A 12,105-nucleotide genomic window follows, 5' to 3' on the forward strand; every position below is an offset into this window, starting at 1 on the left:
ATAAATATATAAATAAAATATAATATTTTTATGACTACAAATTGAGCCCCTCTTAGATACTAATCTTCAGTCCAAGTTCAAACATTTTTTAAATTAGATTTTTATTTTTGTGTCTAATTTTATGAATGTAGGGGAAAGAGAAAAGCATCTCGTTTGTACTTTCATTATATTATTATATTGCTAGAATCCCATGGTCTAATTGCTAGGTACATTTTGGTTTTTAAGATATATCTTGAAGGCTGGGAAGGTGGCTCAGTGGTAGAGCGCTTGCCTTGCATGCCTGAGGCCCTGGGTTCGATTCCCTAGCACCACATAAGCAAAAGGAAAAAAGCTGGAAGTGGCACTGTGGCTCAAGTGGTAGAGCGCTAGCCTTGAGCTGAAGAGCTTAGGGACAGTACCCAGGCCCAGAGTTCAGGCCCCACGACTGTACTCCCCACCTCCCAAAAAAGATATATCTTGAGTTTTTAAAGATACAACTTTGTGAAGGGTAAGTAGGGTTGAAGGATAGTGATAAAAGGGGTGACTGATCAAGGTACATTGTATGCATATATTAGCATGTCAGAATAATACATCCTTGTACAACTAATTGATATTAAGTAGAAAAAGTACACCATCCTTTGTGATACTGAATGTGATTATCTTACTGGAAATTAATTCAAAGCTGTAATTAATTTCTGTAATTTTAAAAACTTTACTTGTGTTTATAAGCTATCTACTGTATTCTTGTTACTTGAATTGCTTAAGTAATTTTTAAAGATTTTACATAAGAAACAATATTTGAAAATTCTGAGTTTATACCTTCAGTAATAATTCCAAAATATCAATTTTTGACTCTTAAAAGTCCAATTCAAATGGTGTCTATAAATATCTAAAGTTAGCATTGCTTCAAGTTGATTTTAGGTTAATGTAACCTACACATGCATACTAAAGATTAAACTCCAGGCCTTATACTTGCTCGGAAAGTATTCTACCACTTGTGCTATATTTCCAGCCCAGGCTAATATATTTTTCCAAAATACTGCTTTGTAATTCAAAATAAAATATTGCAGAGAGATATCAGTCACAGAGGTATTTTGTAAGGACTTAAATATGAAAGGATAATTCTTTTTTGGAAAACCTTGATCTTATAATTATATGTAAATTGTGTGTTTCATTTTAAGGAATCAGGTTAACTTGGACACTTGTTTATTGTAATATAATTATAATGTTAAGTAAATAATGTAGTAAAGATGTGCCCTAGCTCCTTCATAGACTTGTTTTGTCTTTCTTTTCCTATTTTTCTATAGGGAACATTTGGCTTTCTCTTTCCCCATTAGTGTGGTTAAGAACAATTCATGCTTCAGGTCAAAATTCTAAGTTTATTTCCTAATACCATAGACCAGATGACAACCCTATGCCCCACCTCCCACCCCATATATGTGACTATTTGCCTTCTGTAAGAAAGGTTATCATTACTATATTTCCAGAATCAAAAAAGGTTTTGAACATTATACTTAATAATTGAATTAGATGAATGGAGATTATATTACAAATACATTATATATTATATATTATGTATATTATGAATGGAGACTGAGTATAGTCTTCTTGGGCTTCTTTTCATTTTCCATTTAAGAAAGGTAATAGAAGCATAGATGATCATAGCATTGAAGAAGCGCATGAACTATATGTATATATATGTATTCACCATGTAGCCAAATGCTGGGGTTTTAGATGTTATTTTTCATTTTTGTTTGATTTACTTTGCCTGAGATTCACTGCCTGTGCTCTCCTAACTGAATTATCCATTAGTGAGTGCTGCTTTCTTAATTTGAGAGGATATAGTTATGTATCAGTAGTTCTTTTCTAGATTATATCATCTGCTATTTTTGGAAATACTGAATGGTCTTGTTCAACAGCTTCCTCTTCTTTTGCAGCTATGATAAGTAGGTAAGGTTAATTTTTCCTTTACAAGTTCAATATTAATGTCTGGTTAGAGTAGATATTTTGTTGAGCCAGATGTCTCTAACACTTTCCGTCTGATTACTTCAGCTAGTGTCCCATGTGTACATCAGCTGTATCACTTAAAAAATCCTGCTATGGAGGCTGGGAAGGTGGCTCAGTGGTAGAGCGCTTGCCTTGCATGCCTGAGGCCCTAGGTTCGATTCCTCAGCACCACATAAGCAAAAAGATAAGAAAGCCGGAAGTGGCACTGTGGCTCAAGTGGTAGAGCGCTCGCCTTGAGCTGAAGAGCTGAGGGACAGCGCCCAGGCCCAGAGTTCAGGCCCCACGACTGGACCCCCCCCAAAAAAAAATCCTGCTATGACCATGTTTTAGAGATTTCCTTTCTTATGTCAAGAAAAATGCTACATTATCTAAATATTTGGAAGTTAATGAAGAGTAGTATAGTTTCATAGACTGAGTGTAGGAGTCGTTGACACATTTTTTTAAATTTCAAGTTACCATACATTTGTAATAATGGGTTTCTTTATGATATGTCCATCCATGCACCCTGAAGAAATTTGTCCCTCTCCCCACTATCATATTCACATTTCCTTCCTTCTTTTTTTGTGTATATTTTTTATTGTAAAAATTCTGTACAGTCGTCTGGGAAGGTAGCTTAGTGGTAGAGTGCTTGCCTAGCATGTATGAGGCCATGGGTTCGATTCCTCAGCACCACATAAGCAGAAAAAGCCAGAAGTTGTGCTGTGGCTCAAGTGGTAGAGCACTAACCTTGAGCTGAAGAGCTGAGGGACAGCCCAGACCCAGAGCTCAGGCCTATGACCAACAACAACAACAAAAATACTGTACAATGGAGTTAACAGTTACATGAATAAGGTAATAAGTACATTTCCTATAGAGCATTGTTACTCCCTCCTTTGTTTTTCTCCTACCATCCTTCCCTCCCCACCTCCCTAACTCCTCCCAACCCAAATTTGTAAAGTTTATTTTCACCATAGTGTCTTGTACATCTCATTGTTACAGTGGGTCAACCTGTATCTTTATTTCAGCATTTTGTTATTTCCTTTTCCCTCACCAAATTAGAAAAAATGTATATACAAGATGCAGGGCACCAGAATCAAATACAATGAAAACAGGGGTTATACCATCGGGGGTAAAAAAAAAATCACATGGTACATTATAAATACATTAAATCAACAGCAAGAAAGATAAAACCACTTGTATCTCTATCTTGGGGTTCATTTCACTTAGCATCAGGTTATATGGTCATATGTACATAGCTTTTCTGCTTGTCCTAGACATATACTAGTTATTGCAAATAAAGGAAACTATGGGACCTATGTTTCTTTGGGCCTGGCTTACTTCACTTCATATAATTTTTTCCAGGTCTTTCCATTTCCTAACGAATGGGGTGGTGTCATTCTTTCTGATGGAGGCATAGAATTCTAGTATATGTTTGTGTGTGGTGTGTGTGTGTGTGTGTGTGTGTGTGTGTGTGTGTGTGTGTGTGTGTGTGTGTGTGTGTGTGTGTGTGTGTGTGTGTCACATTTTCATGATCCTTTCATCTACTGAGGGGCATCTGGGTTGGTTCCATATCTTAGCTATGGTAAATAATTCTGCGTTTAACATAGTTGTGCTTCTTTTTCTTCATTTTTCAAACAGCATAAGTGGTCCCATACCACTTGCTAAAACTCTGATTTTGGCATGCCTCATTTGTAAAATGACAGTTGAGTTCTAGATACTTGGCCTTTGCCAATACCCATACATGTTGCCATAGCGATAAAGAAGCAAGTGAAACATGGATCCTGACTTTGTGTATAGAGGCTATAGTGAGGAGTGCAGGCTTCCAAGTCATATAGTGTATTTGGATCCTGACTTCCATTTCCTAGCAGTGTGAACTTACATTGAGAATATTAACTGAGCAGATAAAGCTCAGAAAACTATTTTTTACATATAGCAGAAGCTTAATGCATATTACTATCAGTATATATATACTAGCATAATTTTTTAGCTGGGGACCTTGGCATTCCTCAAAAAAGAACTTTTTGAAGATCATTGTTATAAATATTTTTCTAAACTTGGGAGTTTAAAGTCTAATCAGCTGCAGTATCAAAGCAGGTTACATTTGTGCTTTTATTTTATTTAAAAAATTTAAAATTCTCTTTAAGTAGTTGTACAAAGGAGGTGCTGTATAACAAAGCACTTTATGAATATAATTCATTTTGATCAGTGGAACCCCCTTCAACATTCTAACCCCTTTCAATTATCCCTTCCCTTTTCTTAATTTTATGGTATATGCAATGAATTCTTGACTACATTCTTCCCTCTTCCCCTTCATTTGTCTACCCCTCTCCCTTTGGCCCCACCTACCTCTTACATATACTCATCTTCTGGTGCTGATTTTGTTGGGCTTTGACCTAGTCTTTCTAAATAATAATACTATTTGAACTCTCTATAAAATCTGTTATACTTCAGTTAATTCATTTGTAACCACTTGCATACTACCCAACATGTTTACGTATTGATTTACAGATATATCCTGTCTACCACAAATGAGGAAAACCATGTAACCTTTGTTGCTCTGGGTCTGGATTACTTCACTTAATATAATTTTTTCCAAGTCTTTCAATTTCCTCACAAATGATACAATATCATTCTATTAGATGAGTAAAATCCCACTGTTGTATATACACCACATTTTCTTGATCTATTCATATATTGAGGGGCATCTGAGCTGATTCTATATCTTGGCTATGGTGAATAGTGCCACAGTGCACATGGTTGCTGGTGGCTTTATTGTAACCTTGTTTGTGTTATATTGGATGAATACCCATGAGTAAAATTGCTGAATCATAGGGTCGTTTTATGTGTTTGTTTGTTTTTTGCAAACGTCCATACTGCTTTCCAAGAGATTGAACCATCTTACATTCCCATCAGCTATATAATAGAATTCCTTTTTGGCTGAATCCTGGCCACATTTGTTCTTTTCTTGGTAGTGGTCATTCTTACTGGAGTGAGGTAGAATCTCAGTGTTGTTTAGATTTGGGCCTTAAAATGAGTGATTTTGGCAGTGATTTGGAAGAAGCACTGTAATGAGAAGAAATTCTTCTTAGAAAAAATACATCACTTTATTCCTGTCTTTGTGCTGTCCACATTCACAGAATATTTCCACCATCCATCCATTTTCCCAGCCATACAAATGTTGTTTTCCATGTGCTAGGCACTGGGGATACATCAAGAAAAAGACAATCAGCCAGGATTTCTGACCTTATGGATCTTTCAATCTACTTGGGAACTTCACAAAAAAAAAGTTAACAAAATAATACAAGTTAACAAAACAAGTTGCCAAAATAATTCTGCATTGAGATCTGTTCAATCTGCAGACCTTGCTCTTTTTTCCTATTTAAAGAGCATTGGGGCTTTTTTTTTTGCCTCCAAATGAAATCTAACACCTTTTTATAGCATATGCAAGACTGCGATTTCACTCTGCAGGCTTCTGTAGGCTCATTTCTCTTCCCTCTATTCTTTGTATTTTAGTGTCAGACAATACTGAATTTCTCTGTACCTGTTCTCTAATTTCCCTCTATTTCTCTGCAAATGTCACTCTTCTAGATCCACTCTTCTAGATGCCTAGCCGTATTAGATTTTCTAGAATCAGCAAATGTGTCACTTCCTTCCAGGAGCATTCATTACTACTTTTTCCTGCCATTCTAGGCTGAGTCTGATGCCTCCTCTCAGTACCTGGTACTACTGTATCCTCAATCTTTTCATGACTGGACCTTGCTGTTAGCTTGTTCAAAAAGAAATGTACTCATTACCTGACTTTTGTAACTGTAAGCCTTCTGTATACCTTTACATTAAAAAAAATTGCCTATGACTTAATCTTCATTGTATTGAAAGCTCCTTTAAGGAAAGACACTTTTTTTTCCTTATCACATTTGTTGTCCCATATGTTGAACAAAGTCAGCTACTAATGTGCTAGCAATCCATTGTCGTGTGTGTGTGTGTGTGTGTGTGTGTGTGTGTGTGTGTGTGTGTATGTGTGTGTGTGCGTGTGTGCATGTGCGTGCTTGAATTCAGGGCCTAGATGCTGTCCTGAGCTCTTTTTTCTCAATGCTTGTGGTGACTTGACCCACAGCTCCACTTCTGGCTTTTTGGTTGTTAATTCGAGGTTGAGTCTCACAGACTTTCCTGCCCAGGCTGACTTCAAACTGTGATCCTAATATCTCAGCCGCCTTAATAGCTAGGATTATATAGGTCTACCCACTGTCTTCTTAGAAGACAGTAACAAAACAAGAAATATTTGTAAGGCAGGATAAAAATTTGGTAGCAGATTAGATGTAGAAAGAGCTGTGAGGTTGGAGAACTCAAACTGCTGCTTATACCATTTAGCTGGCAGAGTAAACTCAAGGGAGGGAGGCAGATGAGGCATACTAGTTTTAAAAACTGTAATTAACAGTACTTAATTGTTTACTTGAAATTAGCAAAAACTAGGTTTTTAGCATTTTTACATCTCTCCACACAAATACTAACAATTACGGATGGTGATCAAATGTGTTAATTTGACTGGGTTAGACCTTACATGATGGACACATATATCAAATAACCTCATTGTACTCAGTAACAATGTAGATAGCTTGTAAAAGGTCAAAAGAAACCTATAGATTTGGAATCGTCTTGTCTCTAAAATAGTTTAAAACTTATACATCAGAATTTTCCCCCAAGAAAAATGAGTATGAAGCACTGTGCACTAGTTTCATGAATGAGGTGGCATTTGATCTAATGCATTTGAAGAGCTCCTAAGCAGAATGATTTTACTTGTTTTGGCAATTGAGAATCTTCCCATGTCCTTAATATTTCCCCCCTTAATTGTTATACTTGTGATGTCTCCTTTCTACACTGCATAATTAGTTGGTATTTTAATTCTGCAGATCAAAGGGATTAGATACTCATTAGTAATGTGATTTTTCTATTCTGGGACAAATTCCAGATACTAGATTGTTATCTTGCTGAGTATTTTCTCCTTTATTGTCATGTTGCTATTTATGGTCTCGTATGGTATAATCAAGAATGGACGGATGGAGTAACTCTCGTGATTTGTTGATTGAGAATGCATAGCCCTAGAAATGTTCTGTCTGGCTTCAGTGATTCTTATGATCAGCTTGGTCATTGTGTTCCTGTAACTGGAAACTCCTATCATGTTACTCCTCAATTTACTATTTATGAGTCTCAGCAAGGCCCTCAATTAAAGCCTAAAGCTGTTCATCCTTACTGGCATCCTCAGGATTTTGTTGGAGTGGTTGGCAGAAGGGTATTTTAATGTCTCTGGCAGTACTGTTTTATTTGGTTGTTTTCTAGAGCTTAAATGCTATCCATTTTTTGTATTAATCATTGTAATATTATGATTAAGACTAGGTTGGAATCAATATTCCTTTCTTTATTGCTTTCCCAATTAGAGTGAATATATGACAGTAAGGCAAGCATCTTAGGGAAAAAAATCTTAGCACATACTTAAATAAGCTTGGTTTTCACAGCTTCACCAGGCCTAGAGTCTCGGTATTTCACAGTAAGAATGAAACAAGTATGTGAGTCATTTTATCCTCTACCACACTGAGGCTGGGCCTATTTGACCTTTACCTTAATGTCTGCAGAAATTGGTATTTTTCTCTACATGAGTAGTTGTTTACTTTTCTCTAATTAGCATATAGTAAAGAAGCAACAGAACCAGTGGTTCACTTGGCTATGCTTCCTGGGATTTGGGGGCTTATCAGAATCTCCAGGGGTACTTAAAATGTGAAACAGTCCCCCAGGTGTGATTCTGATTTGCTTCCTTCTCCTCCTCCTCCTTTGAGAATTCTTGTTTCATAGAAAGCTTCAGCATAAAAAGGCACATTTAGTAATACCTTGTCCTTGCATCAGTGAGCTCCCTAACTCCACATCCCAATACTTTTTCAAATGAATGCTTCCTTCTTCCCTCCCTCCCTCCCTCCCTCCCTCCCTCCCTCCCTCCCTCCCTCCCTTGCTGCCTTCCTGCCTTCCTGCCTGCCTGCCTGCCTGCCTGCCTGCCTGCCTGCCTGCCTGCCTGCCTGCCTGCCTGCCTGCCTGCCTTCCTGCCTTCCTGCCTTCCTGCCTTCCTGCCTTCCTTTTCCTTTCCTTTTCTTTATTTTTTCAGGTGGTACTGGGATTTGAGGCCAGGGCCTCACACTTGTTAAGTTAGCACTCTATCACTTGACTCTTGCCTCCAGCTTAGCTTTTTACTGGCTATTTTGGGGATAGAGACTAGGAAATGTTTCTGCCTGGACTAATCTCAAACTGGGATTCTCTAGATCTCAGCCACCTGAATAGTGCATGCTACAGATTGTGAGGTACTGGTGCCCAGCTTTGTTAGTTCTTTCTAACACCATAATCTCTTCTTGTCACCAAAGATGTAGCTGTCGCCATAGGATCCGTTAGTATTTGGAAGCCTACAAAGCAAGAGGTCTCCACAAGACTGAAAGCCAAGTTTCATTATATGGCTGATTTAAATGGGAGCACTTTGCTAACTCATAGTCAGGCTTAGAGCTTATACTATAACAACTCCTGTCACTATTATTTCAACATTTTATGATGAATATTTTTATGCTGATGAAAATGTTGAATTTCACTATGTTGAAAACGAACTTTACAACTTTGGTGGGGGTGGAGGGAGGAGTTGGGGAGGTGGGGAAATAAGAGATGGTAAGGGAAAAAGGTAAAAATGCTCAATAAGAAATGTACTCATTACCTTACTCATGTAACCATAACCCCTCTGTACAACTTTTTTACAATAAAAAATGTATACAAAAAAAGAAAATATTGAATTCACAGTGAATGGTTGTATGTCAACCATTCCGGTTCTGCAATTAACATTTAAATATTTTTGTTTAGTCACATGTTTACAAATAGCCTTCTACTCCATTAATTGATGTTTTTATACTTTGTACAATGAACTTCAGAGATCAGCAGAATTATCCCTAAATACTCCAGTGTGGTTATTATTTACCAGAGCTTAATATTTTCCAGTGTTTTTCTTTTAATGTGAAATTTCTAGTGAGTATCCAATCTTCAGTGCTCAGTAACTGAATTAAACCAACCACATGACTAAAATATCTATCAAGCTAGAAAACACTTTACACTACATATTTTTTCGATCACATTCTACACTCTTGAATTTTTATTGCATCTGAATTAAGGTTAAGAAAAAGGCTTGACAAATAGAAATCCATGTGAAATGACAGATCAACAGATTTCTCTCGTCTAAATTACTTTGTTTCTCAAATTGCTTATGAGCATTTCAAAAAAAGAAGACAAGTTACAAATTTATCTTTTCAGTTTTTTAAATAATTATTTTGGAGAATTGCTAATACTGCATATCAATTTAGAGAAGTATTTTGTAAGGCAAGAGCTCTAGTTTAATGAGTTGGGATAAAATGAATATAGACAAAAGTAGAAGAGAGAAAAGTGGAAATGACATGTGAAAATCATTAAATATTATTATAATACAAGGAATGTACTTCATTACTTAAAATATATATTATGTATATATTATTTCAGTAGACATTTTAGTCTACCCTGATGCCTGTGTTATACCTTTTATTTTTTTTAAAGCATAATCTGCCTTTAGGAAATACAAATTTGTTTTGAGTGTTAGTAATTTCATATTTAATGCTTTTATGCCTAGAAAATATCACATATTTGCCTCATTTTATAGCCATTGAGCACATTCTAACTTATACTAACATAATTTATAGATATGTTTGAAATCATTTGTTCACATTTTATGAGAAGCAACCTATATGTATCTTTCTAATAAAATATTTCTAGTCCCTAAAGAAGAAGCTGTGACAAAGTAAATTCCTATTTTCATAATAAAAAGATAGAGCAAACACACAGTCATTTGCATATAGTTCCTAAAATATTGCATACTGGCTTTGTCAGTTCTGGTAAGTCCATTTCAAGGATGTTGCCCTTAGTCCATTAGTTTGGATAATGAGCCCTATAAAGTACATTTATAACTTGTGGCACTGCAAGGAGATGGATTCTAATTTTCATCCTTTTATCTAGACACATTGAAAGAAGGTCAATGGAGGGTTCTATATGATTCATTGTCCCAACACATATCAGATGACAGAGACCTGATAATGTCTGTGCATAAGTGTTTTCCTTATTTGGAAACATCACTTGAAAGAAATCTTTCTGTGATCATCCTTTGAAGTAAAGTGGAAACAGATATTAAAAGAAGCTCAATCCCTTTTTTTTCTGTTTAAAACATTATCAAACGCACGAGCAGATAGCTATTCTTGAACAAAACAGAAAGCAACACTTAACAGAGAAATAAAAATCCTTTAGTGGTTTTTACAGGCTGTGAATGGTATAACAAGATATCTAGTCAACTTTTTTCTGCCTGTTTTCTTAAAACTGTGGTGGGGGGGGGGAAGAAAACTATTGTATAAACAAAAGAAAAGCTTACATTTTCCTAAATTTGAGTAAAGCTTATAATTAAATTATATAATATTTGTCCCAACTTTACAGTTATGTGTCAAAGGCAATCAGTTAATATTTAAGTTAATATTTAAGTTTTTTATCATTTAAATGGTGTCAGAGTAGCAACAAGAATATGCCATAATTCAATGTCAGTTTTGTGTTAAAAAATGTGGCATCGTAGTAGGCAATTTTTTAGTCTTCATATAGGGTTTTAATTCAAAATCAGTAGCAGAATATACTCATTTACTCAATCATATGAACTTTTTTGTGTGCTTATCTTCTTTTAGATGTAAAGCAATCATAGACCAGTTTGGACAGAGAATAATCTCTAAGCATTTCATTGTGGAAGACAGTTATTTTTCTGAGAACACATGCTGCCGGGTGCAATATAGGTAAGATATTTCCTTCTCACTAGCCAAGAGAAGGAAAAAGTCAGGCCCATGTGATTATATTACTATTTCTGCTATGATTCTGTTCTTCAAGTTACATGCAAAGGTACATTCAGTATCTTGCTAATCTTCTCTTATAGGGTCTGATTTGGGGGCAACCAAGCATAATTCCAACTCCTTTGCTTCAGCTGGAATTTGTCTCCAGGTCATGCATCCTTCTTTTATGAGGTTAAAGCAGAACTTAACATGGTTTGGGGAGGTGACACTTTTATCCTAACTTCAGTCTTTGAAACATACCTTTTGGTGGTTATATAACTATACATGAAGCTTCACTCTCTTGTTTCTCACAGGCAGATCTCCAGGGCTGTTTTGATCACAGATAGATCTGTCCTAAAAACAGATTCAGATCAACAGGTAAATTCAGTCTTCTATTTTCTAAAAATAAATGTGTGTGTTATAAAAGGAATAATGTTTTGATACACATGGCTGATTCCTACCCTCAAGATAATTAACATTTGTTTCCTTACATGGTTAGCATTTTTATGGGAAGAACCCAAATGTTTAACTTGAAGAATGAAACTGTTAAATCCTATGAAATTAGTTATATCATTATGGGATGGAAACAAAAGAATCCTTGGAGATATGTGGTTTTTTTTCCTTTTTTCCTTTTGCTTTATCAGTCATGGGGCATGATATCAGGGCCTGGGTGCTGTCCCTGTGCTCTTTCACTCAAGGCTAGTGATCTACCACTTTGAGCCACAGTACCACTTCTGGTTTTCTGGTGGTTAATTGGAGATGAGAGTCTCACAGGGAACATTCCTGCCCAGGCTGGTCTTGAACCATGATCCTCAGATCTCAGCCTCCTGAGTAGCAAGTATTACAAGCATGAACCACCAGCATATGACAAGATTACATATTTAAAAGCTTAGAGAAAAAGGCTTTACAGTAGGCAACACTATAGCAATTACAGAAAGCCTACCTTTAGGCATACTATGAATTCATTTATACTCAGTTATACTATTTCCTCACTACCATTGGTCATTTTAGTGTCTACTTCCTTTACCCCAAATTCATAGAACCATGTCTCTACTTCTTTTTTTTTGGGGGGGGGGTTCTGGTCGTGGGGCCTGAACTCTGGGCCTGGGCACTGTCCCTCAGCTCTTCAGCTCAAGGCTAGCACTCTAACACTTGAGCCACAGCGCCACTCCAGCTTTTTTCTTTTTGCTTATGTGGTGCTGAGGAATCGAACCCCGGGCCTCATGCATGTAAGGCA

At 36.4% G+C, this 12,105-nt stretch overlaps 1 protein-coding gene across 1 annotated transcript in view; it reads left to right on the forward strand.

Annotated features, from left to right (window-relative positions):
- The window catches only part of Chm (CHM Rab escort protein), a 190,803-nt gene that overhangs the window by 142,173 nt on the left and 36,525 nt on the right, over positions 1-12,105 (forward strand). Inside the window, exons 10-11 of the mRNA XM_070040109.1 lie at positions 10,731-10,835; positions 11,183-11,246. Of these exons, the coding sequence (XP_069896210.1) occupies positions 10,731-10,835; positions 11,183-11,246 (169 nt within the window). The remainder of the gene's footprint in view (positions 1-10,730; positions 10,836-11,182; positions 11,247-12,105) is intronic.

This window comes from Dipodomys merriami, unplaced genomic scaffold (assembly GCF_024711535.1).
Source record: "Dipodomys merriami isolate MVZ:Mamm:240054 unplaced genomic scaffold, mDipMer1.0.p SCAF_3, whole genome shotgun sequence".
NCBI lineage: Eukaryota > Metazoa > Chordata > Mammalia > Rodentia > Heteromyidae > Dipodomys > Dipodomys merriami.